The 26,505-nt window shown below is 43.9% G+C and overlaps 2 protein-coding genes across 3 annotated transcripts; one reads left to right on the forward strand and one right to left on the reverse strand.

Moving 5' to 3' along the window:
• Positions 1-4,238: 4,238 nt before the first annotated feature.
• On the reverse strand, positions 4,239-14,901 carry zc3h4 (zinc finger CCCH-type containing 4). 2 transcript variants are annotated; one of them, XM_028419389.1, is made up of 14 exons: positions 14,603-14,901; positions 10,537-10,846; positions 10,344-10,451; positions 10,047-10,248; positions 9,621-9,772; positions 9,156-9,252; positions 8,915-9,051; positions 8,719-8,829; positions 8,463-8,574; positions 8,191-8,300; positions 7,591-8,066; positions 7,032-7,351; positions 6,678-6,923; positions 4,239-6,579 (listed from the first exon to the last, which is right to left on the reverse strand). In XM_028419389.1, the coding sequence occupies exons 1-14, from the start codon at positions 14,680-14,682 to the stop codon at positions 4,895-4,897; spliced, it is 4,146 nt and encodes a 1,381-aa protein (XP_028275190.1). In that variant the 5' UTR covers positions 14,683-14,901; the 3' UTR covers positions 4,239-4,894. The 2 variants fall into 2 exon arrangements, with proteins under 2 accessions (XP_028275190.1, XP_028275189.1); XM_028419388.1 differs by having other exon boundaries at positions 7,032-7,354.
• A 2,053-nt stretch (positions 14,902-16,954) lies between these two features.
• On the forward strand, positions 16,955-25,896 carry sae1 (SUMO1 activating enzyme subunit 1). Its single transcript, XM_028419630.1, has 9 exons — positions 16,955-17,147; positions 17,701-17,812; positions 18,110-18,283; positions 20,434-20,579; positions 20,717-20,816; positions 21,090-21,195; positions 24,104-24,248; positions 24,329-24,398; positions 25,596-25,896. Exons 1-9 carry the CDS (start codon positions 17,047-17,049, stop codon positions 25,686-25,688), a joined length of 1,047 nt encoding a protein of 348 aa, XP_028275431.1. The 5' UTR covers positions 16,955-17,046; the 3' UTR covers positions 25,689-25,896.
• The last annotated feature ends 609 nt before the right edge of the window (positions 25,897-26,505 follow it).

Genomic DNA, 26,505 nt, shown 5'->3' on the forward strand with positions numbered 1-26,505 from the left:
AGTAGTACAACAGTACAACCTGTCATGGACTACATGCTCCCAACACACCCACACATGCGGTCATACGTACAGTCACAGATGCTGAATTGAGACCGATTTATAGGAACACACACACTCATCGTGCACAAGCACCACAGGCATGTGGCGACCACAAAGGCCCCTGTCACATGTCGAGCAGATACATACCAACACACTGATGTCAGTTTGTTCATCTCAGCCTCACACTGCTCATCCATTCATCAGAAACTCTGCAGCTGAAGGACACAGCGAACACTGCCGAGGTTTTTCTCTGGCACAGAACATTTGTTCTCTGGATCTCCTGGTGTCATGAGAGAGGCCGCATGATGCACCACACACAGCCAGGTCAGACATTTCTTACTGAGTCGCACAGAGTGAAACACACCCCATGACTGAACTGCTGTAGATTTGTCAGATAAAACTTCAACAACACAGTAAAACCAGACTGATCACTGAAGTGTCCCGATGCAGCAAACTCCACCCACCTGGTGCTCTGTGGTGAGCAAATGCAGCTCCACTTGTTAATGTTTGCACGCTCTGCCTACAACAGAGTATGTTTCCCTCAGAGTAACCTGAGGTGTTTCTGCAGAGTGGCGATGATCCCATGGACCCTGATGGCTGATGAGTTCACGGCATCAGCTAACAGCTCACACTTAAAACAGACAGGGTCCTGCCGCTGCACCTCATCCACCACAGAACAGACTGCAGACAGCATGGGCCTGCTCCCAGTCCACAACTGCAACTTTATTTATAATGCAGTAAAAACAACCAAGTTGACCAAAGTGCTAAAATATAAAAAAACATAAATAAGAAAATATATTAAAACAAATTTAAAACACAATAAAATTAAATAAAAAAATAAAAATCAGGTCAACATCTCAGGCTGTGCCAAAGGCCGATCTGAGCTAGTGCGTTGTAAGAAGGTGCTGAACTGCTACTGTTCAAATTCAATCAGAGATCTTTGTTGTGTTTTTAGTCACTCTCCTTTGACCATTGTCTAATAAAAAGCCCAAAATATATCTTAAATATAATATGTGGGATAAAACAAAGTCTTATATTGCCAAGCTCAAGACGCAGTGGTAGGAAAGCCTGACGGCATCAAGAGCATTCAGCCCCTCTGGGTGATTCTCAGCCACTCCTTCCTCAGTAACTGGTTTCAAAATGGTGTCTTTAACAACATAATAGGAACATGTGTTGTATAACTCTTTAGGGAAAATAAACAGCTTTATCTGCTGCTCTCTTTGGCTCAGCACATTCAGTTCCTGCTGGAATGGAAGCCTAAATGACACCAGTCAGTGGTTATATTTAAATATTATCATCCTGAATGTCCCCACAATCCAGGAGAAGGCCTTCTGAATTATACTGGCATCAACGGACACTCTTATCTTGCAACAAACAACTCCCAGAGACAGACAGACTCCAGAGAGCGTGGGCGTTGGAGGGAGAGCTCCACAGGAAAACAATGTGTTCTTTACATTTATTTTTATGTTTTTGACGCAGAGCATGGCATCGCCCGATTGTTTCTGAGCAAAGGAGGTCTTTAGCAGAAAATGCCAGGTCTCTGGGTGGAATAACTCTCATTGATTCCCTTTAACCTCAGTGTCGTCCTCTTTGTTATGAGCAGCATGTGGGAACTCTTCACAGTATTTATGAAACACTGACTCCCATCATAATGAGACAGACGGGCACAAACAAGCAGCAGGAGACACAACACATCCAGTGGAGCCGTCTCCGTTTACACACTACGCCCCCTAAGTGTGAGAAGAGCACTGCAGCTGACAGACCGCCAATCTCCAAATCCGGGCCCCAAGTCATCCTCTAAGAGGATCAGATCTTCTAAATATACACGCTCCACAGGTAGCTTCTCTGAACAGGCAGCTAAGCAGATTACTGATAAAAGATGCAGTGAACACACCCCCCAGTGTTTCAGGAGAACGTCAGTGTATTCATCTACATTCTGGGATAATTAGTAATACACATGTGACGTGGGACATGGCATCACTGATTATTTCCAGGAACAAAAGTTTCAATTTCACAACAGAAACTAAATATTTCCTGAAGCAACCTCTGTGCTGAAGTTCAAAAACAGATACAATGCACAGGGCAACAAACTGGTGTGTGTGTGTGTGTGTGATAGGAAACCTTTGAGGAGCAGGATGAATGGTTCGTCTTCCTGGAGCCAGTGTTACAGGATGGGAGGGGAGCAGGAAGTGAGTCACGGGGGGGGGTCACAGCCAACCAGGAAACAGGCAGCATGCTGCTGAGGTGCTGATCCAAATCCAGAGAGGCCGAGCCCCTGGGGTGCACCGTTTCAATCATCATGAGCCCTAAAAATATCCAAAAAAACAAAACATGAGGGACGCCGAGAGAGCAACACCAACAGTGTATATTTCAGATTCTAGGTCAAAGAGCATTTCATAATAAGTCATGATTTAACTGGAGACGCTGACGGGAGAGAAGAGTGAAAGAGTCACAGGAAACACTGTCACAGCGACCACAGCCTCAATCTGCATGAGAAGTGCTGAGTTTTTTACTTCACTCCGCCCGTCTGGTTCACTGAAGTAGCTTAGAAATAAGCATGAGTGGTTGTCTGCAAGATGTGTAATCAGACAGAACTACACTCACATTCAAACTGCGCAACACAGACAACAAAGGAACCAAATCACACAAACAGTGGCTGCAACACCACAAAAGACCAACACCACACAGATGCACATAAAAATGAGCTCATGTAAGACCAAACAAATCAAATGAGATAAGTTTTAACTGGTTGATCATTTTATCAACTTTATTTAATTAAATACTTACAACCTCACCTACAGTGTACGGTTAGAAAACTCCACTCCTCCAAAGACAGGATTTTACATAGGAATATAAACAGCGAGGAAAAAAAATAAAACAAATGTACAAAACAACAAAGGAAGGAACAAATCAACAATAACTTTCACGCTCGTCAGGCTCTTGGCCTGGCAGGGAGGAGCTGATGGTGAATTCTGTTCATCTGTATCTTTCTACACAAAACAGGCATCTCTCCACACGCTGTTACAGTCTGCCTGCATCCCACATTCCTGACATACAAAAATGATTTAGTTCCAAAATGACATGACAAGTGAGGAAGTATATTTAACAAAGTATAAAAAATAAATTAAAATGATCAACATTTATACACAAGACGGTCAACAATGATCCTGAGAGCTGTTGTACAATCGTTAACCTCCTCTACTGTGACTCCTCTCCCCGCCACATTTACGCATTCTCCGACGAGCCGCTGCCTCCTCGAAGCAAACTGCTTTTCCTCACCCTGATTCAGACGCTGCACTCTCTTCTGTTTATGGCAGAAAAAGTAGGCAAGGGTTCTCATCCTAACTGTGAGTTCATCCCAAGTGAACGTTTCCACCATTGTGTGCACTTTTTCCGACTCGTGCACATGAGACAGAAAATCATGTCATCAGTTAGCGTTGAATGCTGATGCTAATCTTTGAATGGGTCTCTTTGTGCAGAAAACTCACACAATAACTGAGGTTTAGGTCCAAGTGTACTTCTGATTGTCTCCAACCACTTTCAGCCAAAAACTTGTAAAAACTGCCGCTGCCAAGAGGCACACTAATCCATTCCTCTGACTGCATTCTGATTTCTTTTTTTTCTTTTTTTTAAGCAGTTAATAACCCAAAAAAATTAAAAGCTACTATTTAGTTGATGTCTCTTCAGTCTGGCAATCAAACAGACAAGTTGTGGTCTAAAGATTAAAAAATATAAAGGTAATAATTTACCATCTATTCCAGCAGTATTGCCCCACTGAATGGGATGTGATGACCCCCCTGTGTCTTCAGTCTGAGCAGCTAAATCTGTGTTCCATCTCTTCTAACTCAAATTACAGAAGTTGTCTGTTGGGAGCCAGGTAACCCGCCGTATTCACAAAAAGATCAAACAAAATGTGAACCAATGTTTCTGTGTAGTAACAACACTACTAAAGGCAAAAACTGTAGTGACGGGAAAAAGGGAACAAAGGTGGCATAGTGGTTATAGAGGCAGCACTGAAAGGTTACAGGTCACTTCCTGCAACAGCAAAGTCACCTGTTTTAAGAAAGCGTTAAATACCTGAAATGGAACTGTGTATGAACAGCCGGAGGAGCTACACACATTAAAAATATTAATACAAGCCTCAGAAAACACAATCTGACAGTGCAAAAAAGTAGAAAAATAAATACTAAAAAAACAAATCAAGCAGAATATAGATTTATGTTTAGATATTTGTCACTTCAAAACACATGACATAGAGAAATGTATGTAACTGTCTGAGAAAACTGAACACAGAAAAAGTGGTGGTATAGAGGGCAATTTCTTTCTGTTGCCTCAGATCTGTTGATTTAATCACAGAAACACCACAAACATTTTTGTTGAAATCTAAAAAGAAATGTGTCATTTGATTTTGAGAGCACTGCCCAAAAATGTACATGAACACATCGAACAGTTTAAAGATGAGAAGATTTACACGAAAACGAGCCAAGGAAGTGAAATAAAAGAACATGAAACTAAAATGTTAATCCCATATAAAGGTGTTGCTGTCTGAATAACTGTTTCACTAAGCATTGAGATGAAGAGAACACATCAGTTTATACATCATAACTTTGTTTAAAATAGAGATTTCACTTTAAACCCTTCCCATTACCCAAGAGTCTTTTATAGAATCTTAATCTGCAACACTGTGGTAAAGTGTGTGTGTGTGTTTGTGTGTTAATTTGTTCACACGTTTGTCTTCTGGGCAGCTACCGCAGTGCACTTTTCTCCTTTTCACTGATGTATTCAGTGTCCAAAAAATGTTAAAATAAACCACTGCCCCACCACATGGGAGGCCTTTGGAGTCCGAGGACCACTATCACTGACAAAAGGGGGAGGCTGTGGGGTCAAAGCCTTTGAAAACGTCCTTCAGTGAGGCGTTGTCCTGCTCCGTCGCTGCCTGGTCAGGCTGTGCTGGGCTGCTTCCTCCAAAAGGACTACTTGTCCCCCCGGGCTTAGCAGCCTGCTTCACGACGCCAAACAGAGAAGACACTGGCAGGTTGTGTACACCTGCAGGACCCTGGTCTGCAGGGACCCCGGGTGCACCCTGCCCTCCTGCTGTGGCTGCTGAAGCCGACCCTCCCTGGGCTGTGGAGTTAGGTGAGGGTGCAGGTTTGGGCCGGGGTCTGTTATAGCTGTTGTATCGATCTGTCCCTTGTTCTACACTTTTCTCCGGCTCTGGTTGGTCCAATGCAGACTTTCGCACAAAGAGGGGCTCTTTGGACTTGGGTTTACTTGTTGGGGGGTCACTGGGTTTGGACTCTGTGCTGGCTGAATTGGGGGAGTTGTTGGAGCCACTGCTGGTACCAGGGCTGCCTGGTTTGTTAGTTCGTGGGTCATAGAGGCTGATACTACTCAGCACACTGGCTCCCCCAGGTGTCCCAGTCCCCACACTGCGTCCTGCTCCACCTGAGGATAGCAACCTTGGGTCATAGGGAGCAATAGTAGGTGGGGAGGGACTAGATGTTGTTGGTGGAGACGTAGAGGTCGATGGAGGCACAGGATCTGACGGCTGCTTCAGTGCTGATTTCTGTGGCTGGAGACGGGGGTCTGAGGGAAGTTTGCGGCCCATTCGGGGATCAACAGGCTTTTCTGCCGCAGCAGGAGGCATAGAGGTAGGCTGACCCAGCTGTGATATGGGAGCACTAGGGGTGCTTAAGAGAGGAGGGGAGGGGGTTTGGGATGGACTGGAGTTAACCGTCTTCAAGATACGAGACAGCAACTCAAAGTCTGGGAGGGAGGTTGAGGATGAGGAAGCAGAAGGTTCTGAGGAAGAGGGAGGCTGTGTCGGAGGAGGCTGTGAGTGAGGAAGAGATGTGTGGAGTTGTTGCTGAGCACGGGACAGGCGTGGGTCTAGGGTGGACACAGGAGGGATGCCTGGTGGGAGTGGAAGAAGGTCTTGTTTGGGTATAGGAAGTGGAAGCAGATCTTCTGGTGACCAGGTGATAGTTTTGGCAAATGCCGGCATGTGAAGAACAATATCTTTCTTGATGTGGCTGAACTGCTGCAGCTGGGAACGTGGGTCTCTCAGAGCCATACCCATAAGCGGGTCCAGAGGAATTGGCACAGGTTTTTCCCGGAGAACCCGCTCCGTCTCCTCCTCCTCTGCTGCTGGGGCTGTAAGCGGTGGAGGTTTGTATACCAAAGGTGATTCTGTCTTAGAAGCAGGCGGCGAGTGGGAGGCAGATCCTGCTGACGCAGCAGCTAGCCTGGCTAACCTAGGGTCAGCAGGCGGTCCAGAGGGAGATGGAGCTGGTGTGGAGTGGGTGGGGTCAGATAGTTGGGCTGACTCTGCCACACGTGCCAGACGTGGATCCCGAACCAAGCGAGGGTCTGCTGGTCGAGCCGGAGGGTTGCCAGGTAAGGCTTTCTGGAGACGGGGGTCACCCGGAAGGCTGTCAGATTTTTGAGGAGCCTGGGTCTGCTGACGTAGTGTCTTCAAGATGGACGTCACGCTGCCACCACCATCCTCATCCTCACTGGAGTACCAGTTCCCTGAGTCACCTGGAACAAAAATGGCATTAATGATTAACATTAAAGCTTTTAAAAACCAGTACCGGTACTTTGTGTTACCAGAGTGAGGTGCAAATGCTCCCGTCTACCTTCAGTGTCTTTGTTCTTTTCTGCTCCTCCCTCTGCAATCCGGCGAGCTCTTTCCTCCTCCTCCTGCTGCTTCTGTTGGATCCTCATAAACAGGACTCGCTGTGCTGGAGGCAGAAAGTCAGGCACAGAAATCCCTCCCTGACCGGCCGAGGCTCCATTAGAAGAGCCTTCCTGGCCACCAGACTGATTACCAAACTTTCCTGCTCCTCTTTCGTCCATGCCAGAGAAACCTTGGTAGTTGTCACCTGAAAAGCAACGATAAAGAGATTCATAAGTCCAGAAAAGAAATGTACCATTCTAGCCTGCCCAGGTGTTAATGTAGCATTTGATGTTAAATCCTGAATGTGGCTCACCTTCTTGCACCACTCCCTCCATCTTCATACCCTCCTGCTGATTGTAGAAGTTATTGTAGAAGTTTCCTCCACCTTGAGGAGCGCCTGGAGGCATCCCGCCCCCAAGTGGAGGGCCATCGCTAGACCCAAATCCTCCCATCATAGCTGGTCCGCCAGGGCCCATATTGGGTGGGCCCTGATTCATCCCAACGTTGGGGCCCATGTTCTGCATGTCAGGGGGCATCATTCCTGGAGGGGCAGGGAAGCGGGGCGGAGGGGCACCGGGTGGCCCTTGGGGTCCAGGTGCGGCCGTCTGCCCCTGGGTACCAGTGGGAGTCTGGCTTCTGATACAAAGGCAAAATGTGAAATAAAGGGAAGACATGCACAGAAGAGTGAGGAATAGTTCAACTCAACTCTCTGCCTGAGGACCTCAGACAGAACAATTTTAAATCTCTTCCTGCGATCACTTCTACCACTTCCTGTATATTAACTTTTTATCATTTTTACTTTTATTGCTATTTGTTTTTCTTTCATGTAAATGAAAATGATTTATATATTTCTTTTTTTTCTGATCTCTTACCTGACAGCCAGTTTCTGAGCCAGCTGTCCAGTCGGCTGAACTTTAATCTCAAACAATGAGGGGATCTTCTTTCCCATGCCGCCGCCACCTCCTCCTGGTCCACCACAATGTGGTGGAGGACCCATGTGTGGAGGAGGGCCATTAGGATTCGGGGGCCCGCCTTGGAAGTGACTTTCATCTGGACCAAGAACAGGTGGACCGGAACAAGGGCTAGGTCCAGGAACAGGCCCTGGTCCTTGTGGACCTTTTCCAGAAAGAGGCCCCTGATTAGGTCCAGGAGGACCACCATAGTCACTGGGCACTGGTCCGCCAAAATCTCCAGCGCCTGTGTTGGCGTTTACAGGAACAGGCCGAGGGGGGGTGGGGAGGAGGCCAACTCCAGGAGGGGGTTTAGGGAGAGGGTTAATCCCCTGCTTCTTTAGCTCCTCCACCTCCTTTTCATCCTCAGCTCCAGCCTCTGCATCCTCTGCAAGCATCTACAACACACGTTCACAGAAAAAAAGTGAATCTACAAATTCTGCTTAAAAAATAAAAATGTAGCACTAGTATGAACAATCAGTTAAAAATGAGTTAATCTGCTACTGGGTTAGAGGACCCCACCTTGTTGAGGAGTTCCTGAGTGTCGTCATTGAGTGCTTCATGGGAGAACATGCACTCATCGCCGTTTACACAGTTCCCTGTGGTGTGGAACAGTTTGCAGGGGAACTCGCGTGGAGCGGGAGTCAAGGAGAAACACGAGCCACAAAGGATTCATATAAACCTGTCAGACTAATATGTACCTTCATCCTATATAATCAGCTTTACTTTTAATGATCAATGGTCAGAGACAGGCAGGTCAAACAGGCGCTCATGTGGTCAACAGTAAAGGATATCATGCATATAAGGACAGTGGTCGGCTCGGGCGCAGAATCCAGTGATGTAGAACTTACACAGCTCCTTCTTCTTTGGCAGCTCGATGTCATGGCTGAAGTTACAGTGGTCTCCCTGGAAGTGATCAACAGAGTTATAACATCCTCAGAGAGACTTGCCTCATGATTTGCTTTACAATCTTTGTATCTAGGAAATAAGTAAACCTGTGTATTGTTAAGGTCACAAGTCTTTTCACCTCATTAATGTGTGCTATCTTACCCAGGTGCATCTGCCCTCAATGTAGTACTTGCAGATGGCCTTTCCTTTCTTATCCTGGTGCTTTTCATTGTGATTCTTCCTCCCTGGCCCGGGTCCATCACCTCCACCTTCCTGTATTGCACAAACCAAACATTAGTGTTAACTGACTGAACTGTTCACACCTCATGTGGATCTGACATGATAATAAATGTTTTACCCCGTTGTCCATGTCTCCGTTATTGTCGTCATCATTCCCCATGTCACCTCTTCCTCTCCCTCTGTTTCGACCCTTTCCTCCCCTGAGCATTCCTCTCCCTCCTTTACCTCTGCCTCGGCCCCGTGGTCCTTTACCTCCTGGTGCAGAAATAAATAAACAGAATGAGGAATTGAACTATACAGATTCAACTATTTCACAGCTTGTACATTTCTTCAGGAAAAATTAAAAAAAAAACACAAACCTCTGCCTCTGTCTTTGGACTTCTTGTACTGGTTGAGTTCTTTTGAGTAGTCATCATAATCGTCATCCCCCATGTTGTCATAGTCATCATCTCCATACTGTAAAGACAGTCACCTGGTGAGTCACTGGATGCCCATTTAATACACTCTTCACAGGCTGTAACTTAACTTATAGAAAATGAAGCTGATTCAAAATGAGGCGACAGTCATAACACTATTATCCCTATATTAAAATCCCTCTTCCTGTGTAGACCACCAACAGGTTTAATCTGTGCACTGCAGACGTTGTTTGTTTGTGTTGAACATTTTCTTACATGGTGATAAAGGAAGTTGCTGCTTCAATCACCATTTGTTTACTGGAAAAATATTTAAATAGCAAATAGCAAATACACAAAATGCAACAAATTAAACACTAATCATTTGTTTATATATAGACCATGGGCTTCAGTGGGGGGTCTGAACCTCACCTCCATTTCATCATAGCCATCTCCATCTTCGTCTCCCATCTTTACTCCTCCCCCTCCCCCTCGCCCTCCTCTTCCTCTGCCTCCTCCTCTTCCCCTCCTCCCTCCTCTCATTCCTCCACGTCCTCTCTGGTTCTTCATGCGACCTTTGGCCCCTTGAAGCAAAGAAATAAAACAACAGTAAGCTACAGAAGAAGCACAGACTGACTGTCAGAAACTTATCTGTGGAATTTGGTTTGATAAGGCTTCTGGCAAACGGTCTCTATGGTCTGTCTGCAACTGTGCAAATGAAACTTGTGTCACAAGTTAAACAGCAAGCACATAATTCTGAACCACATCGTCCGACACGGGTTCATTTCAGGAGGAGGTTTCTCTGGATCAAACCTCAGCGGAGTAAACACTGAGCAGGCAGCAGAACACTGGACCCACCTCGTCCTCCGCGGCCTCCTCCCTCTTTGGCCTTGCGGTACTGGTTGAGTTCCTTGGTGAAGTCGTCGTAATCTTCATCCACCATATCTTCCTCTTCCTCGCCCTCATAGTTGTCCTCATCATAGTCATCATAGCCTCCATAGCTCTGTTTGTCCATCTTCATGTAGCCTCCCTTCTTTGAGCCACCATAGCCCCCGTGAGACTACAAATGATCAAATATTGATATCAAAGAACACAGATCACAAACAAACATCCAAAACTTTGCTGTGTGTGCAGGAAATGTTTGCTCAGACTTACAGGAGGGGGGTACTGGGGACTGTACTCTCTGTACTTCCTCTTCTCACTGGGACTATAGTCAGAATCATCACTGAAATCTGAATGGTCATCATCAGAGGATGCATGACGCTGGGAGACAAAGGCAGAAACATATTTTTTAAGATAACAGCATAAAGATACACACTGGTTGTGTGTAAGCTGCCATAAATCTTACTTTATGTTTTGACTTGCGTTTCCTTTTAGACCTCCTCTTTTCCCTTTCTCGCTCCCTCTCTTTCTTCCGCTTCCTCTTGCGACGGTGTGATCTCTCTTCATCCGATTCGCTGCTGGCGTGGCGCTCCCTACTTCGACGAGGCCTCTCCGCCGACGCTTCCCCTCCTGCTTCACCTCCTCCACCAGGCTCATCAGCTCCCTCTCCACCTCCTACCGCTGCTGCAGATCCACCTCCAGCACCCACTTCCTCCATCTCCACATCTCCCCCATCATCTTCCAGCTCACCCTCCTCCAGCTCTCCATCCTCTGGCCTGTAAATAAAAAGAACCCATGGGGGGAGGTTACATACCTTTCATTTGCTCTGCCTCATCTGTCAGCCATCATGAAAATAAAAAATATTTAATAGCCCAAAATGTATTGATCATATGCATCTGCAGATGGAAAACAAGTACAGAGGGGTTGGCAAAGTTGACGGCAATCTCATCAGACACGGTCTGTCTGAAGAATGAATAATTTACTCGGTTGTGCTGCGTCTAATGTAAATTTAGTGAGCAATGGGGGGGAAACGGGGCAAAACTAGTATATTATAAAATCTGCACGGGTTGGATTCAAGTGGTGATTTGTACAATTATATATATTGATATCTAATTGATATTATCGTACACGTTATATTGATATTATCAGACATTAGAGGCCAGTTTGTTATGTTACAGCACAATTTATGAACATTGCAAAAGCTTTAAGTTGGATTCTGAGAGAACACAATGGTTTGTTTGACAGACAAAATGTTTCAATGATTCCAGAAACTATCCACTCTCATGTTTCTGTGCCTCTGTGACTCTCCCAGGTGTATTTACACAGCGTCTGCACTCCACAATGTTTTCCCTCATAAAGATAAAACCTGCAGTGACCCTTACGCTCAGCCAAAACTGACTGCTCAACACCCATAAGAAGACTGCACTGACACGAACTTGGAAACATTGTCATGCATGGTTTTGCTAATTGCCAAAGAACACAACCTGCGGTCTGATGCCTCCAGCTTAGATTTGAACACCTGATTACTGACTTACTGTCTGTCATAGACCAACTTCTTAATTTTTTATTTAACCACATACAATGACAAGCATGAAGAATCTTAATTTTACTACTGCAAACCTTCAAGTTAAAGTCTATAAAATCAGATATAATCTCCTTTTGTGTGTGATTTATCTGGATCAACCCTGTGCTAAGTGGGTTTTAAAGCCAATCCATGCAGACATACAATGTCAAAGGCTGAGAAGACAAGGCAACTGAAGGGTAGACAGTGGGAGGGATGTGTTTCATTCACCTCTTAGAAAAGGCGCTAATAAAGACAATAAACTAAACATCCTTACCATGGTTAGACTGATTATTGTGTTAAAATTTAAACTAGTTCCCACAAAGGCCAACATGCACAAAGCGCTGTCTGCAGAAGGTTAAAGCAAAAACCTGAGGGTGCAATGATGTAAAGTGTTCTACTTATCCACTGAGATAAATACTACATACTACACTACCTTATAATATATCAGAATTCAAAGACACTATTTAATGTAGATCTCACATTAAACTGATATAGAGCAGCTGGTGGATGCAGTCGATCTGCGCTAATGCAAATGTCAGCTGCACAGTGAGAGTATGCTGCACCGCACCACATCCTCAGCATAGCAGCTTCCTCAGGGGAGAGAGGACAGTCAGACATCTTAATCTGCCTCGTTCTCATCACAAGCACCACATTCAATAAGTTCTCACTTCGGTATATTTATGTTTTAATAGAGTATAAATGTTCCATCTGAGGCCATCGCTGCTGCTGAGACATTCAGGAGTCTGATTTTAGTTATCCATAATAGTTTGCTGAGTAAAAGGTGAGAGAAGATCAGCTTTCATCAGGTTTTGTTTTATGCAGCAAAGGGATCTAGATGACCTTTTGAGGAGGCCCCAGTATAAAGTGTGGAGTTACTCGCCACACAAAATCCAGTTCAATCTTTTGTTTGTTATTGCACACAATCCAGAACAAACTGCGATGTCACACTGGTCTCATCTGACCTTGCTCTGGAACATAAAGCTTATTATTCCCTCCCTGTGAAAATGACATTTTTCTGTCAATACTGCCTTGAAATACAAGCTCAGCTTCAGACACACCAACAACTTCTCAAGTTAAAGCAACATCTTTAAAACTTTCTGCGCCCCAGTCTGAAGTTTCCACCCTTCACCACAGACTCACAAATCTCATCTCCACAGCCGAACACCTTACGGCTACAGCATGCTGGATGCCGCTACTTCAACCAAAATGTGTCAAGAGAGGCACCGACAGCTGCCACAAGGAAAATCTCTCACATCATAGTGGGGGGGTCTATCACAGCACAGGGATTTGGCTGTATTGTAGAAGCCGGTTGCTCTGAATAGGGGGGTGGCTGGGATTCACTATGGGCAGGAGCCGATGGCCCCCCTTTGGTCTGTCGAAATACTATACACACATCACCTGCTGCCAACAATGTGCTGGTTTGGAGGAAAACTCCAGCCAACCAAACTCCATCCAAACACTGCAATTCTCAACCGATAAAAGTAAAATGTCAGGTCAGTGCAAACTTCACTAACACAAACTACTGAAAGGAACCACACACAAGCAACAATGGCGACTAAAGTCCAGGTCCAGGTGTACTATCCATGTAAACTACGCCAAAAAGAGTCCACTTCTATTCAATAAAACCAGACAACTGTGAGAAGCACATTATTTTTCTAAAGTCAAAGTTTCACCATGCATTATGGCACATATTTAGCTCAGTGGTTAAGTTCATAACTAAATTAATTCTAAAAGCAAAGGGCCATGATTAAAATGGGGAATACTTACTGTGACAGGTATTCTTCACATTTTGCACTCACAAGCAGTGAAAAGCTTTTCTCCTAGCCTCTGAGGGACACTAGTGGGGTTTGTGGGACGTGGGGCCGACTGAGTACAGTAAATTTGCCAACTGGGGACTGGAAAAGGGAACTTTGTGTTTGACTTGAAACACTTTTGGGATGCTTTGCAGACGTTTTACACATTTTTGGGGACTCTTGTGGAAGTTTTTTTGGGCGACAGTGTGGGCACGACTGTGAATAAGAATAACAAGTTAGACAGATGTTCATGGCCAACAATTATAAAACTAGCTACTGTAACAAGCAACGGAACTGATCGATAGCTAAAAAAAAACGATACTACTACTACTAACCAAACTTTAAAACTTATAATGAAGAATTTTAAATTATATATTAGTACCGGAGCGCTATAATAAGCCTTTATTTCAGGAGTTATTTACGATCAGAAAATCACTCGAGTATATTTTCAAGTGCGTAGTGACAGTTGACCGACGACTAAACGAACTTCTTAATGATTAATTACTCAATACTAACCAAATCACCTTTAATCTGGTCCGATAATGGTAGTTTGAGGTACAGAAAATAAATGATGCAGAAACTGAAGATGTGTATGAATTAAGTAAATTATCGTCAACAAAATCGTTAGCCGTTAGCTTAGCTTCTAGCTTGCCAACTAGTAAAATTAGCTAACAAGCTAAAGTTGCTACGTTAGCCTGAAAACAGGCCTACCGTTAGCCAAAGACAATCGCTTGGACTTTTCTGTTCGCGACTGTCACCACACACAGAATTAATTGAACTAACGTTTAGTTAACTGTAACTAAACAATGGGCATATAAATTTACCGATGCTTTTTCGTTAAACTGTCAAATATGACAGCGAAAGTATAATTGATCAGCTGTTTCGGCCTCATCTTTTTTTTTTCTTCCGACAAGTTGAGTCGATTGATCGTTGATTTGTGATAACGTAAAAAAACAAAAAAAACACAGGGAATAACGTTATCCCAGGTGCTATTTGGCCTCCCAGTTGGCGTTGTCGTGTCAACATGGCGTTCTTTACCTCTGTACTTGTTTTCCAGAAAAGGCGAGTTTAATCCCTCTGACAGAAAAAAAAGAAAAAGAAACCCCGGGCTTTTTGTGTAAAAGCACAGGACAAATAAATAGTTTCATATAAATATGATTGTAGAATTACTCGACCTTTCGTCAGTCAGGAGACTGTTGTGTTCGTGGTTGGTAGTTGGGGAGTTTGGATGGACAGTCATGCTTTCCACAGCCATTTCCTCTAGCTACATTGAGGTGCAAAAAATTACAACTCGACACTGGAATCTACTGGCTTATGCGTCACTTCACTAGAATCTACTTGGTTTTGATTTAGGAAGAGATTCAGTTCATAGTAGGCAATTCTCCACTACAGTTGTAAGAGAAATATGATGAAATTGAGTCCTGACGTTCTCCGTCCTACTGTAGCGATGTGAAATGACGACTGATGAACTTAAAATGGCCGACCGTCTTCTCCAAAGAGAAAGGGGGCGGTTTTTACGAGAGTGGCGTCATGACGTACGCCTCTCACGAAAATAAACGAATCAAACAGCGAGGAAAGTGAGCCCCCGAGTTTGACTCGCAGGTGTACAGTGTTACGCGAGTTTATTACAAAATTCTGAATTAATTCACCGTATCTATGCCCGATTTTATGTCAAATGGATTCACTTACCATGGGCCCATTAGGGCTCGACCACCGAGCCCTATTAAAACCCTAGGGATTCTAATTTTTCTTTTATTTCACCCCCCCTATGATCAAATTTTTGGGGGCCTTAACATGCCCCAAAACTCTCCAAACTTGGTAGGAAAATGTATTCGGCTGAAAAATTTTGAAATTTGCTGACTTTTGAAACGCGCATCGGAAAATGGCTCTATAGTCCTAACGTGAAGCTCCTCTGTTTTGCTTGGTACGTTGCCATGTCAACAGTCCACTGATTTCATCAAAGGAGACAATAATTAAGTTTGATTTCAGCCATTCAACTCTCAAATTATTCATCTCACAGAGGACATTCTGGGTCAATGAAGTTTTTTTTCGGAAAATTATAATTTTCAAATATTAAGCAATTTCGGTGTGATTTTTAACATGGGAGTCTATGAGAGAGCCCTTCACTGAGGGTCATCTGCCAAATGTATCTCCTCCTACAAATTTCAAGCTACAGACTCCATTTTAGTCTTAAAACGCTCATTAGATGCTGCTCTATCAAACTTTTTTAATTCCGAATCGTTTCCGCGCACACCAGGCTCTCAAAGTTGGAGTGGGTTTTGAGGTCTCCTCTGCTGTTACCATGGTGACAGGCTGACACACAGAGGCATACAAAGCTCTGAATTGCTCTGATTCTCCAGCAATATAGAGCAATCCTTCACATCAGCGTTCAAAGCAATGCTTCAGCTGCAGCAATCAAACTTGCATTTTCTTCAGGAAATGCCCTTTTCTAGTGTGAAACACGTTTGCATGTGGAGGAAAGGCCAAACCCTCAGAGAGGGGCTTATGTATGGGTGGACTGGGCCAGCTAACTTGCTAGCTCCATTGTTAGCTCGCTGTACGGAGCGAAAATGCTGAGTTGACATACGTAATTTAAAATATCGATTCTTAAAAAAACTTGGATCGATTCTGAGTCGCCAAAAATAAAATACGATAAATAAAATAAGAATTGGGATTCTTATGTGTAGCCGATAGTTACTGTAAGGTGTAGTCAGGGGGATAACATATAGGTAACATTATTAGTTCAAGGTTAGCTAGCGTTTGTTAGCCCCATGAAATCCACAATGCTAAGTGTACGTGGTCCGCAACCATAGTACAATCCTAAGAAAGCATCTCTGTGTGTTAGGCCGCGGATGTTGGATTTATTGTTGTCTCACGGGAATATAAAAATGACCGAGAACAACACTAGCGGGTAGCAAAGTTTTTTTTTTATGACATATACACATGCCTTAAAATAAAATGTTTAATATAGTTAAAGTGGTTGGTTCAAATGGCCCCCTTTAAAACAATTAGTACGTCTGCTCATCTAGGAGCATAGAGACCGGATTATTATTATTATTATTATTATTATAGAACTGGACTGCACTGTAAGTCTGATGCATGGGCAATTTTCAGACCTTAGAGGTGGGTGTGTGTGTCCTTGCCAGACTAAGCTCTGGGGAAAAATTACCCATAGACCGTGCCTTGCCTTAAGCCATGTAATGAAGGTAAAACAGGAACAAAGGGAAGGTATACGTTCAACATATACATTCTTCACGACGTAATGGCTGATGCAGACATTAAAGCGAGAAATTGCTAAAAAAAAAATAATATTTAGGCCATTTGCTGTTACTTCATTAAAAAACCCCTTCAATCAATCAATCAATCAAAGCTAACCCGACAGGGAATAAGAGTCCGAATTAAGTTGAAGCCAAAGTACTTCAATAAACAAATGGATACATTGGAGAAAGATATCCAAAAAACAAAGAAAACTACGGTAAACGTATATGCATTGTTTTGTCTGCTGACGTCATAATTCAGCGCCGATTCAGCGGGACCGTCGCAGCATTTGAAACAATTCCATCTGTAGCTGCAGAAAAGGCCTTTTACACCGTAATTCCTGTATTTAGAGTGAATCGAAATGATCGATATGATCGAGAAGGAGGACCCGGTCATCAGTGAGGAGGAAGCGGCACAGTACGACCGCCAGATACGATTGTGGGGACTGGATGCCCAGAAGAGGTCTGTTAGCTGAAACTTAGCATTAGCAAAGCTAAACGGTAAAGCGGAAGGTTGGGCTGGATGCACTCTTTCTGCACCGGGTTTGACCAGTGTGCTGTTTAAAATCTGCACGCATTTGCAAAGTAAAAACCTTTGCCTACGAATTATTTACGAATACAATGTTTGCAATACTTCTTGAAAATAACAACAATGACCTACACTGGTCAGGATATGTGTGTTGTGTTGTTCTACAGAAAGAATGGACATGAGGATTTGTCTTTTTGTTTATCGAACTCAGTTTATTTGAGAGACAGGTCGTTGCTAAACGGAACAGAGTTTGCATAACACTGACTTAACATCTAAATACTCAGTGATCCCTGCTCTGATACTATGAACCTGTCTGTGGTTGTTTACGATCACCCTTTGTTCTACCTGAAAGTTGTTTCTGATTGTGTTTTATCTGTGGCGCTTTAATAAAATTTACCATATTGTAATACAGATTCCAAAAGCATCCAGTAAGCAGCAATCAAACAGCCTGTCATCAGCATCACATGCTCTCTGCATTGCATTACAGGTTGCGGGGGTCCCGGGTACTCCTGGCAGGTTTAGGTGGTCTTGGGGCTGAAGTAGCGAAGAACTTAATCCTGGCTGGAGTTAAAGGACTCACTTTACTGGATCACGAACAGGTAGGTTTTAGTTTTAATCAGAATTAAGACAGGAACTATCTTATCTAGGTGTATTTATATTACATAGTGCCATTATTTTAATTTGATATTCTGGTAAAGGGTAAAAGTCTTCATGATACAGCTTTATGCTCGCAGTGTGAGATCTGCACACTAGATGGTGCCTGTGGCAACATTACAGTCCTGTTCACAACACATCATGAAAGACAGTAACTTTGTAGAAACATTCTTTAAGGTTTTTGAAGTAAGTGCATTTTGACAACTATTGATTTGTTCTCATCTTTTTGATGTTTCTACCAGGTGTCAGAAGAAACCTGTCGAGCTCAGTTCCTGGTTCCAGTGACGGCTCAGGGTAAAAATCGGGCCCAGGCCTCTCTTGAACGAGCGCAGAACCTTAACCCAATGGTGGAGGTGCACGCTGATCCAGAAAGGGTTGAAGAAAAACCAGATGACTTCTTTTTGCAGTTCAATGCGGTTAGTGAAGAGAAAGTATATTTAAGTTAGCTCAGCTGATTGCTTGACATCAAATATAGCTCTTCTCCCTATCGTTGTAACCTACTTGTAATTATGATGGTAGATCAGAGATAACATTGAGTATCCTGTCTTGTATCAAGTTGACCACTAGATGTCACTTTCAGGCCATATTGTGCAACCGAGTTCTCCTTGTATTGCTCAGGGCACCTCAGCATTAGAACCCCTGCACTGCTGTGAGCAGCTGCAGTCATTACATCGGTTTGCTTTCATTTTCATGCTTACATAATGGATACATTTGAATATACTGCTGATATGGATACCCTTTTATTTACATGACAAAGACAGCATGTTTTATAAAGTCTGTTTGGCTTATTTTGGCTCTGTCGGTGAAGATTTTTAACTCACTGTACATGATTTGTGCTTTGCTGAATAGTCAGAGCTCAGACATGAATAAAAATTGCACCTTGCTGAAACTGAATCAAAATATGAATATAATGTTTGATGCTAAATAGAATGACTACCAGAATTAGTATTGGGACAGGACACTAATGCATTGACCTGCAGCCAAAATCAAATATAGATGAACCAGTCTGTCTGGGGTTTGGATTCTGTGTCCATGTGTTTAAGGTGAAGGTTTTCCTTCCAGTCATGTTAGGTATGATGACATGAACAATATTTATGTCACGGCTGTTGTTGATGAGTTTAGGCTGTACTCTTTGAATAAAATGATGAAAGTTGCTTTCATCGCTCAGTATTCCTTTCCACACGCAGCTGTGCAGGCAGACTGGGTCTCAGTTTTATCACAGCTGACGACAAGAATGTATTTGAACACCATCAGAAGAATAACAGAGATTTTCCCCCTCCTGTTGTGTCTGGATTGTTGGCAGTCTTCTCCCTCTGGGGGTGCTATGAGAGGGTCAGAGGGAGGGAGGTGTAGCAGTGTGGGAGTGAGTCGAATGTGGGCGATGGCGGTAGGACGAAGAGGATAGGATGAGGTGGATGTTAGGACAGATTGAGGCAGGACAAGAGGGTGGGACCCTTAAATAAAACCGGAGATAAAAAAGTGGAAAACAGGAGGGGGTCTTCCTCTGCTGCCGGGTGCTTTCATCTTCTTCCACTGATATATGTGTGTGTGTGTGGCCCAGCAGGAAGATGGAGAGTGATGAAAGTGGAACAGTTTGAGTGTGGTTACAGTTTTCATTGTAAAAGACCTAATTACTGGTGGAAGAACACAGGAACATGCACTCTGTCCATCTGTGTACTTGCAGAGAGCTGCTAAGTTTCTGCTGATACTGGTCATGAGCCAGAAATGTTCTCATCATTTTGTCCTGCTTCTGTAATAAAAAGAGAAAAATATCTCATATATAACATGTTGTGTCAGAAGAGGTCAGGCTCTATGTTCATAGTATAGTTCTCATTCATTCATTCATTCATTCACCCTCCCTGTTTTCTGTCCATCATCGTCTCTGAAACATGGAGTTATTTTGTCAGATTGAATTGCTTGCTCTTTCTAACAGCCTGTCATACTGTAGATATGGTAACACCAATGACAAACCCTAATGATTTGTTATCTGAAGACACATGCATTCATTGAACCACGTGAGACCTGAAAAGCAGCATCAGTTTTATCAGTAAGCTCAGGGTGTTATGGGTGTTCTGAACTGAGGTGGTTGGATAAGGTAGACCCAGCCCACCGGCCAGTTGTTTACCGTCAGACGCTGGCCCGCCCTTGTTGTGCCACAATGCACTGTTGTCACTTTGTTGTTTGGTCCCTTGCTCAGGGAGGTGAACTATGGCTGTAGCCGTAGGTGTGTCTTGGTCAGTTTGGCAGAAGTGCAGGCAACGTTCAGAAGTAAAATACCATGTGTGTGTGTGTTTATGCTGAGAAAATAGACAGATAGATCAATAAAGATGTACTTTATTGATCCTGCAGGGGGAAATTGTTATGTTACAGCAGTAGCAGTAAGAAAACAATATAACTACTCAAAATATAATGTCAGATAAGTGTCAAATATGAAGAATCGGCAGAATTCTTTTAAGTTGACTTAAACTAAACTCAGAGTGGGTTTGTAGAAGGATGGATACAGGCTGGTTGCTCAGGGGTTAATGCTAACAATTGAAGCTATACATTTTTGCTTTTCCTGCCTCAGGTTTGCCTGACAGGCTGCTCCAGAGACGTGATGGTGCGGATTGATCAGCTCTGCTCTCAGCACAACATCAAGGTGTTCTGTGGAGATGTCTATGGTTACTATGGTTACATGTTCTGCAACCTCGGACCGGAGCACAACTACGTGGAGTGAGTTGGGAGCAGCGGAGCACGTTTGACCTGAGTTTACCTGTGTGACAGCGGATAGACAGTCTCGTGTCTCAGCTCTAAACGAACGTCTTTGTCTGTCAGGATTCTAAAATGTCGACTGCTATTTCTGTTTGTAGGGAGAAACCGAAAGTTACAAAAGCAGCTGGTGACTCCAGTGACGGTCCTGAGGCAAAGAAGGCCAAAGTCGACCCCAATGAGACCATCATGGTGAAAAAGGTTAGTGAACGAGGAGCCGCTTTCACAGCCAGGACTGTCAAATTCAACAACTATATTAGTGCTGAAAACACTGAAACATATGAGGAAGCCATCTTTCTCTCTCTTCTGTCTCTTGTTACCGACACCCCCACTTAATCAGGGTTTCTTGATCTAATCTAATTTATCTCTCTATGTTTACAAATCAAAATACACCCTAGATAGCCTGAGTTAACATATTGTCAGACATTGCTGCAGTTTCTCTTGAACAGTGTGCCTTTTTATTTCATTATTTAGACCGCCAGTTTCTGCACTCTGAAGGAGGCTCTGGAGGTCGACTGGACAAGTGAGAAGGCCAAAGCCGGTCTGAAGAGAACCCCTGTGGACTACTTCATGCTCCATGGTACATAAAGTCATTTTTTTTATTTTGCAAACATTTCAGAGGTAAGATGGTCGTGATGTGGCGTGAATCTTGTCTTTACTGACACTTCACAGTTTGGCAAAGTTCATGTAAATGAGTTGCAGAGAGGAGGCAGGTCTCAGAATTATTAATATATCACACAGACTCATGAAAGCTTTAAATCTGTATAGAAGATTGAAACTGAAAATGCGTAGGATTCTGCAGCATGACTGAAACACATACCATGAACATGCAAAAATCACTGTTCCACTTTGTCTGGGCAGACGTTGTGATGTTGATGCACGTGTGGAAAATCATTCTAATAATTTTGTTAAACGTCATCATTATGTCGAAATGAAAGGGTTAAACGTCAGCAGAGATGGAGTGTAATACAAACAACTTAAGAAGATGTTAAGACTTTTTCAAACGTAATCAGTGATGGAAAAAAAGTCTCTTGAAGTGAATGCTGCCTTCCTGTTTTTCAGGTTATTTATGTGTCTGATGACCTTCTCGTAGTAGCTGTTATTGTCCCTCCCTCCTATCACCTGGCTCTGCACCATCCACACACACACACAGCCTGCACCGTAGTTTCCATCACAGGCTGTCCATGGCCAGTCATGTGCACTGAGCGTAGAACAGAGAACAGCACGACACCTACACTGCATGACAATAAGCACATCGGAACAGGAAATGACCCGAAAAAACACACTTTTTACAAATATTGACTCGTTTATATTAATAATTAAAAACGCAATGTCACACCAGCAGGGATGGAAAAGCAGCAGCACACAATAGAACATATACACGATGTGAAAACAAGAGAAAAATGAGTAATTACAATTACAAAGGTTTTGGTTGGACTGGTGTTATTACACACTGAGCACTATGAACAATTAACTGTCTATATGAACGTACATTTACTGTACATGAAATTGCACATTTGCAAAGGTTAAGTAATTTACAGTACAGTGACCCTGTACTAAGGCAGCATAGAATAGAATAGAATAGAAATACTTTATTTATCCCAAGCTAGGAAATTTTTCTATTGCAGCAGCAATATACAGTCACTCAACTATACCAAAAATATACCTCTAACGGTAGAAATAAACAGTATATAAAAATAAGATTTCTTTCACAAACAAAAATTATTGAAAACAATTCTCTGATGGTGACAAGAATCAGACAAGGACGAAGTCCTAAAAGCTTAAAACAAAGCTGGAAGTAACTATCATACAGAACAGTTCAGATATTTGTGTTTAAATGATTTGTTTTTAACTGTATTTAAATAATACATAGAAGAGAAAAGAGGGAAAGAGGTTTTCTCAGATTTGTTAGGAGGGTCCCACATGAGAAACCTGCTTATGTATGATCACATCAGGTTTGTAAAACTCTGTGTGCAGCCCTGCTTCTAAAGAAATCACGATTTTTGTGAGAAAACTGCAGCGAGCTTGTGCAGCTTTGTGTCGTTCACATGCACAAAACGTAACCAGAACACAGAACCAGAACCGGATCCTGTCCAGGTTACTCATGTACTCATGTGCATGTAAACACGCTCGCATATGCCTGCCTGATGCAGCCGTGTGACGGTGGGTGTTGATCGCCATTTGCAGTCAGAACATCTCGTTTCGTTAATTTTAGCCTCGTGCTAGCCATCATGGCTGCCAGCCTAATAACAGCCCACTCTGAAACCCACCCACCCACCCACCCACCACTGCAGCCTCGCCCTGCCTTCAGTGGAAACACCACCTAGTGTTTGTGTGTGTTTTTTTATTTTGTGAACGTGAGACAGGAGGCAGTGTTATTATTCCTTCACTGTTTCTATAAATGGAGCCAGCGGTTGTTGTTTTGGGCGATCAATGAGGAAGTAGCTCTTCCTCTGTTATAACTGCTTCCTGTCTCACTAGGAACAGTCGAGTGATCTGAACCGCAGGGTGTGTGTGTGTGTGTGTGTGTGTGTGTGTGTGCATGCAGTCATCTCTTTGTTTAGCATCATGTTAATCACATACAAATCAACAGTGTCTCACTGAATGCACGTGGACATAATGTCCTCCGTTGTCTTCATGTGTCGGTTTTGTCTTCTCTACTCACCCCCTCCATCCCCACCCTCCTTATCTGTGTATCACTACTCCGTGTGTGTGTTTAGAGATACTATCATTGTTCCATCCATTCTCACATTATTATATCGTGTTATGAAATTCTGTTTGATTTCCTGTCTGGGTGTGATGCCATTTGTACCACTCTTTAACTTTTACCAAGTTTCAGTGATAAAAGGGCAAAGCTGAGGTGAGAAAATGATTCATCGCCTGTATTACACACTGTGTGTGTGTGTGTCATGCCACGCTGGTGGAAATGGCCGTGGGAGGACTTGACTTCCTCAAGTGGTTTAAAGTTAATGGACGAAGAGGAAATATGGGGGCGAGGTGTTGATGTGTGCGTCTGTGTGGTGCAGATGGAGGAGTCGGTTACTGTTTGAAATATTTCTCATGACCAAATAAAGTGCACACTTCTGATATTTGATTTCTCAATCGGCCCTGAAGCCGACACAGGAAAGAGGTTTTAATATTTCCTGGCTGAGGAGCAGCAGGTGGATGCTGCGGTGTGTGTGTCTGTGCATGTCTGTGCGTGCTTGCTCTTAATTTGATGTGGGGAAACGTGGGCCTAATCGGATGAAATGGTTGATGGTGCAACCACACACTGATCTTATCCCAGTTCAAAGGGAGCAGCAGGCAAGATGTTGTCTTTCCATGAGATGATAATTCACTGTGGATGTCACTTGAAAGCGTGATGAAATTAGAAATGCCAATAGTGCAATAGATTATATGGAAAATATTGCTCCAGTAAAAAGGTTTGAATCTTCTTTCCGGCCGCCTAACTGTCATTTCTTTCCGACTGTTTTCTCTTCTCTCTTTAGTTCTGTTGAAGTTTCGCACAGACAAAGGTCGCGACCCCGACCCACAATCCTTTCCAGAGGACAGCCAGCTCCTGAAACAGATCCGTGATGATGTCCTGGAGGCCCTGGGTCTGAGCAGCGACCTGCTCAGTGACGACTTCATCAGGTGACACTCATCAGCAGCACTAGATGTGACAGACTCTATGTTCTTCTCACTGACTTCATGTTTCTTTTCTGTTTCTTCAGCTACTGCTTCTCTGAGATGTCTCCAGTCTGTGCAGTTGTCGGGGGTGTCCTGGGACAGGAAGTTGTCAAGGTAAGAGCATGAACATTTGAAAGGCGTCTCGTATGACATGAACACTACAGAGTCTGAAGGGGTTTGTGTTAATCATGTGGTCCATGTGAAGATGTGCTGGAGCTGATGAGCGGGGCCGGTTTGGTTTGTGAGCGTGTCGGTCAGCTGACATGTGGTCACTCAGCAGGTCGTTGGGTCAGATCCAGAATGCAGCAGCTCGGCGTGGAAGAGCTTCACAGTGTGACAACAGTGTGACTCAACACGATGCTCAGGAGGCAGCGCCTCAGTCTGAGAATTGATTTGTGATGTCACAGGATGCAGAGGTCACTGTGGTCACAGGGTGTCAAAAAGCTTGAGTGGCAGCGTTCATCTAAAGAGGTGCAGAGCTGTCTGTGTGACTGACTGATCAGAGTCAACAAGAAGTCTGAGGTCTGGTTCTACAGGCTGTGTTACGACCCTGGCTCAGGGGGTAGCAACATGACAAAATGAGGAAGTGGATAAAAAAAGATCTACATTTATTTACATCTGTCTATTTACATTCAGTGACGTCTGTCCATACCCTGTACAGTACGCCAGAGGTTCACAAAGAGACAGGCTGGCCTTACAGAAAGGCTCAATGCAGATTTAAACAGGCTACAAGTGACAGGACCGCCTGCCTACCTCATCTCCAGCCGTGCTCGCACTGGTTAATCAGGAGTTTAGGTGGACTCAGATACCAACATGGTGACGGTGGCTTTTTATAAACCAACAATAGATGTCAGTTTGTACAAGATGTTCTGTCAGTGCATGGCATTAAACCATTTCACAACACTGAGCAGCAAAGATGTTCACATGTTGACCTCGGGCTGAGGTAAACGGAGGAGTTCAGGTCAGGGTGTGTGTGTGTGTGTGTGCTAAGAATCAGGCTGCATTATATTGGCACAAGGCCAACCTGCCGTCTCGACGGTGATGATGATGAAACTTGCTGCAACTGGCTGACTGATGTCTGGCAGAGGGAGACGTCCTCACTCTGAACTGACAACTGACAAAGCTCCAATAACACGAGGAGCCGGCAGTAGAACTTGTTATTCTGGTTCATACATTAAAACCTGGCCACAGTTACAGCGTTACCCAGTGAAGACTTAAGAGTCCTGACCTGATAAAGAGGTGGGTTATATGTCTGAGACCTTCAGTGTGACGCTTCATGCAGCTTCACTGTCCTCCTCCTTTTGTCTTCAGGCTCTCTCCCAAAGAGACGCCCCTCACCGCAACTTCTTCTTCTTCGATGGTCGTAAAGGCAACGGCGTGGTCGACTTCTTTGGACCGAACTGAACCAGCAGACAGAGCGGTTTCACACACAAACACACCACAAACCCCAGCAACTGCTGTCCAGCTGTTCCGTCTGATTATTTATGTCAGTATTTAACCACTGACTTCATCTGTGTTTCCTGTCGTTCTTCCCAGACGTATCCAACAGTACAGTGTGTGTGTGTGTGTTTTTTTTTACATTTGCTAATAAAACATTGTTTAGTAAAAAGATCGTGGTCTCTGGGATGTGTTTGTTTGAGGCCTCAAATCAGAACTCAGCTGTGTGGTGAGCTCCACTGTACATTATGCAGCATGAACAGCAGAACGCAGCACAGACAGTAGGTGTTCATATGATGTCTGTGAGTGTATGACTGTATTTGGTAACAAAGCTCAGCCTGACTCATCAAACCAAACATGGTCATGTGGTGTGAGGGCGGGGGCGGCCATTCAAGGCGAAGCTTTTACTCTCTTCTTTATCCTAAATAGGGCAGCAACAGCCGAGCGCCACCAAGGAAGGGGGGGGGGGGGCATGCTCACCTGTCTGACGTCAGCACTGCTGAAACCACCAGACCACGAAACCTGAATGTGCGTCTTTAAAAAGGAAGCAGAGGAAGAGAGGGGTGACAACAACATTTAGAAGCTGTTTAATCTCAGCGACGGCTCTCTGCTGCTGCATGCGTGGAGTCATCTAATAAAAGCAGGTAGTATAACAAGCACAGGAGCTTTGGCATCATGAGGTTAAGATCATTCATGGTGCCTCCCCAGGAAGGCGTCTGAGGGGCGTCTGAAGCTGGCTCCTCTGGATGTGAAGAAGCAGCAGTGATTTAAAAGCATTAAATCA

This window comes from Parambassis ranga, chromosome 13, assembly GCF_900634625.1.
Source record: "Parambassis ranga chromosome 13, fParRan2.1, whole genome shotgun sequence".
NCBI classification, from domain to species: Eukaryota; Metazoa; Chordata; class Actinopteri; family Ambassidae; genus Parambassis; species Parambassis ranga.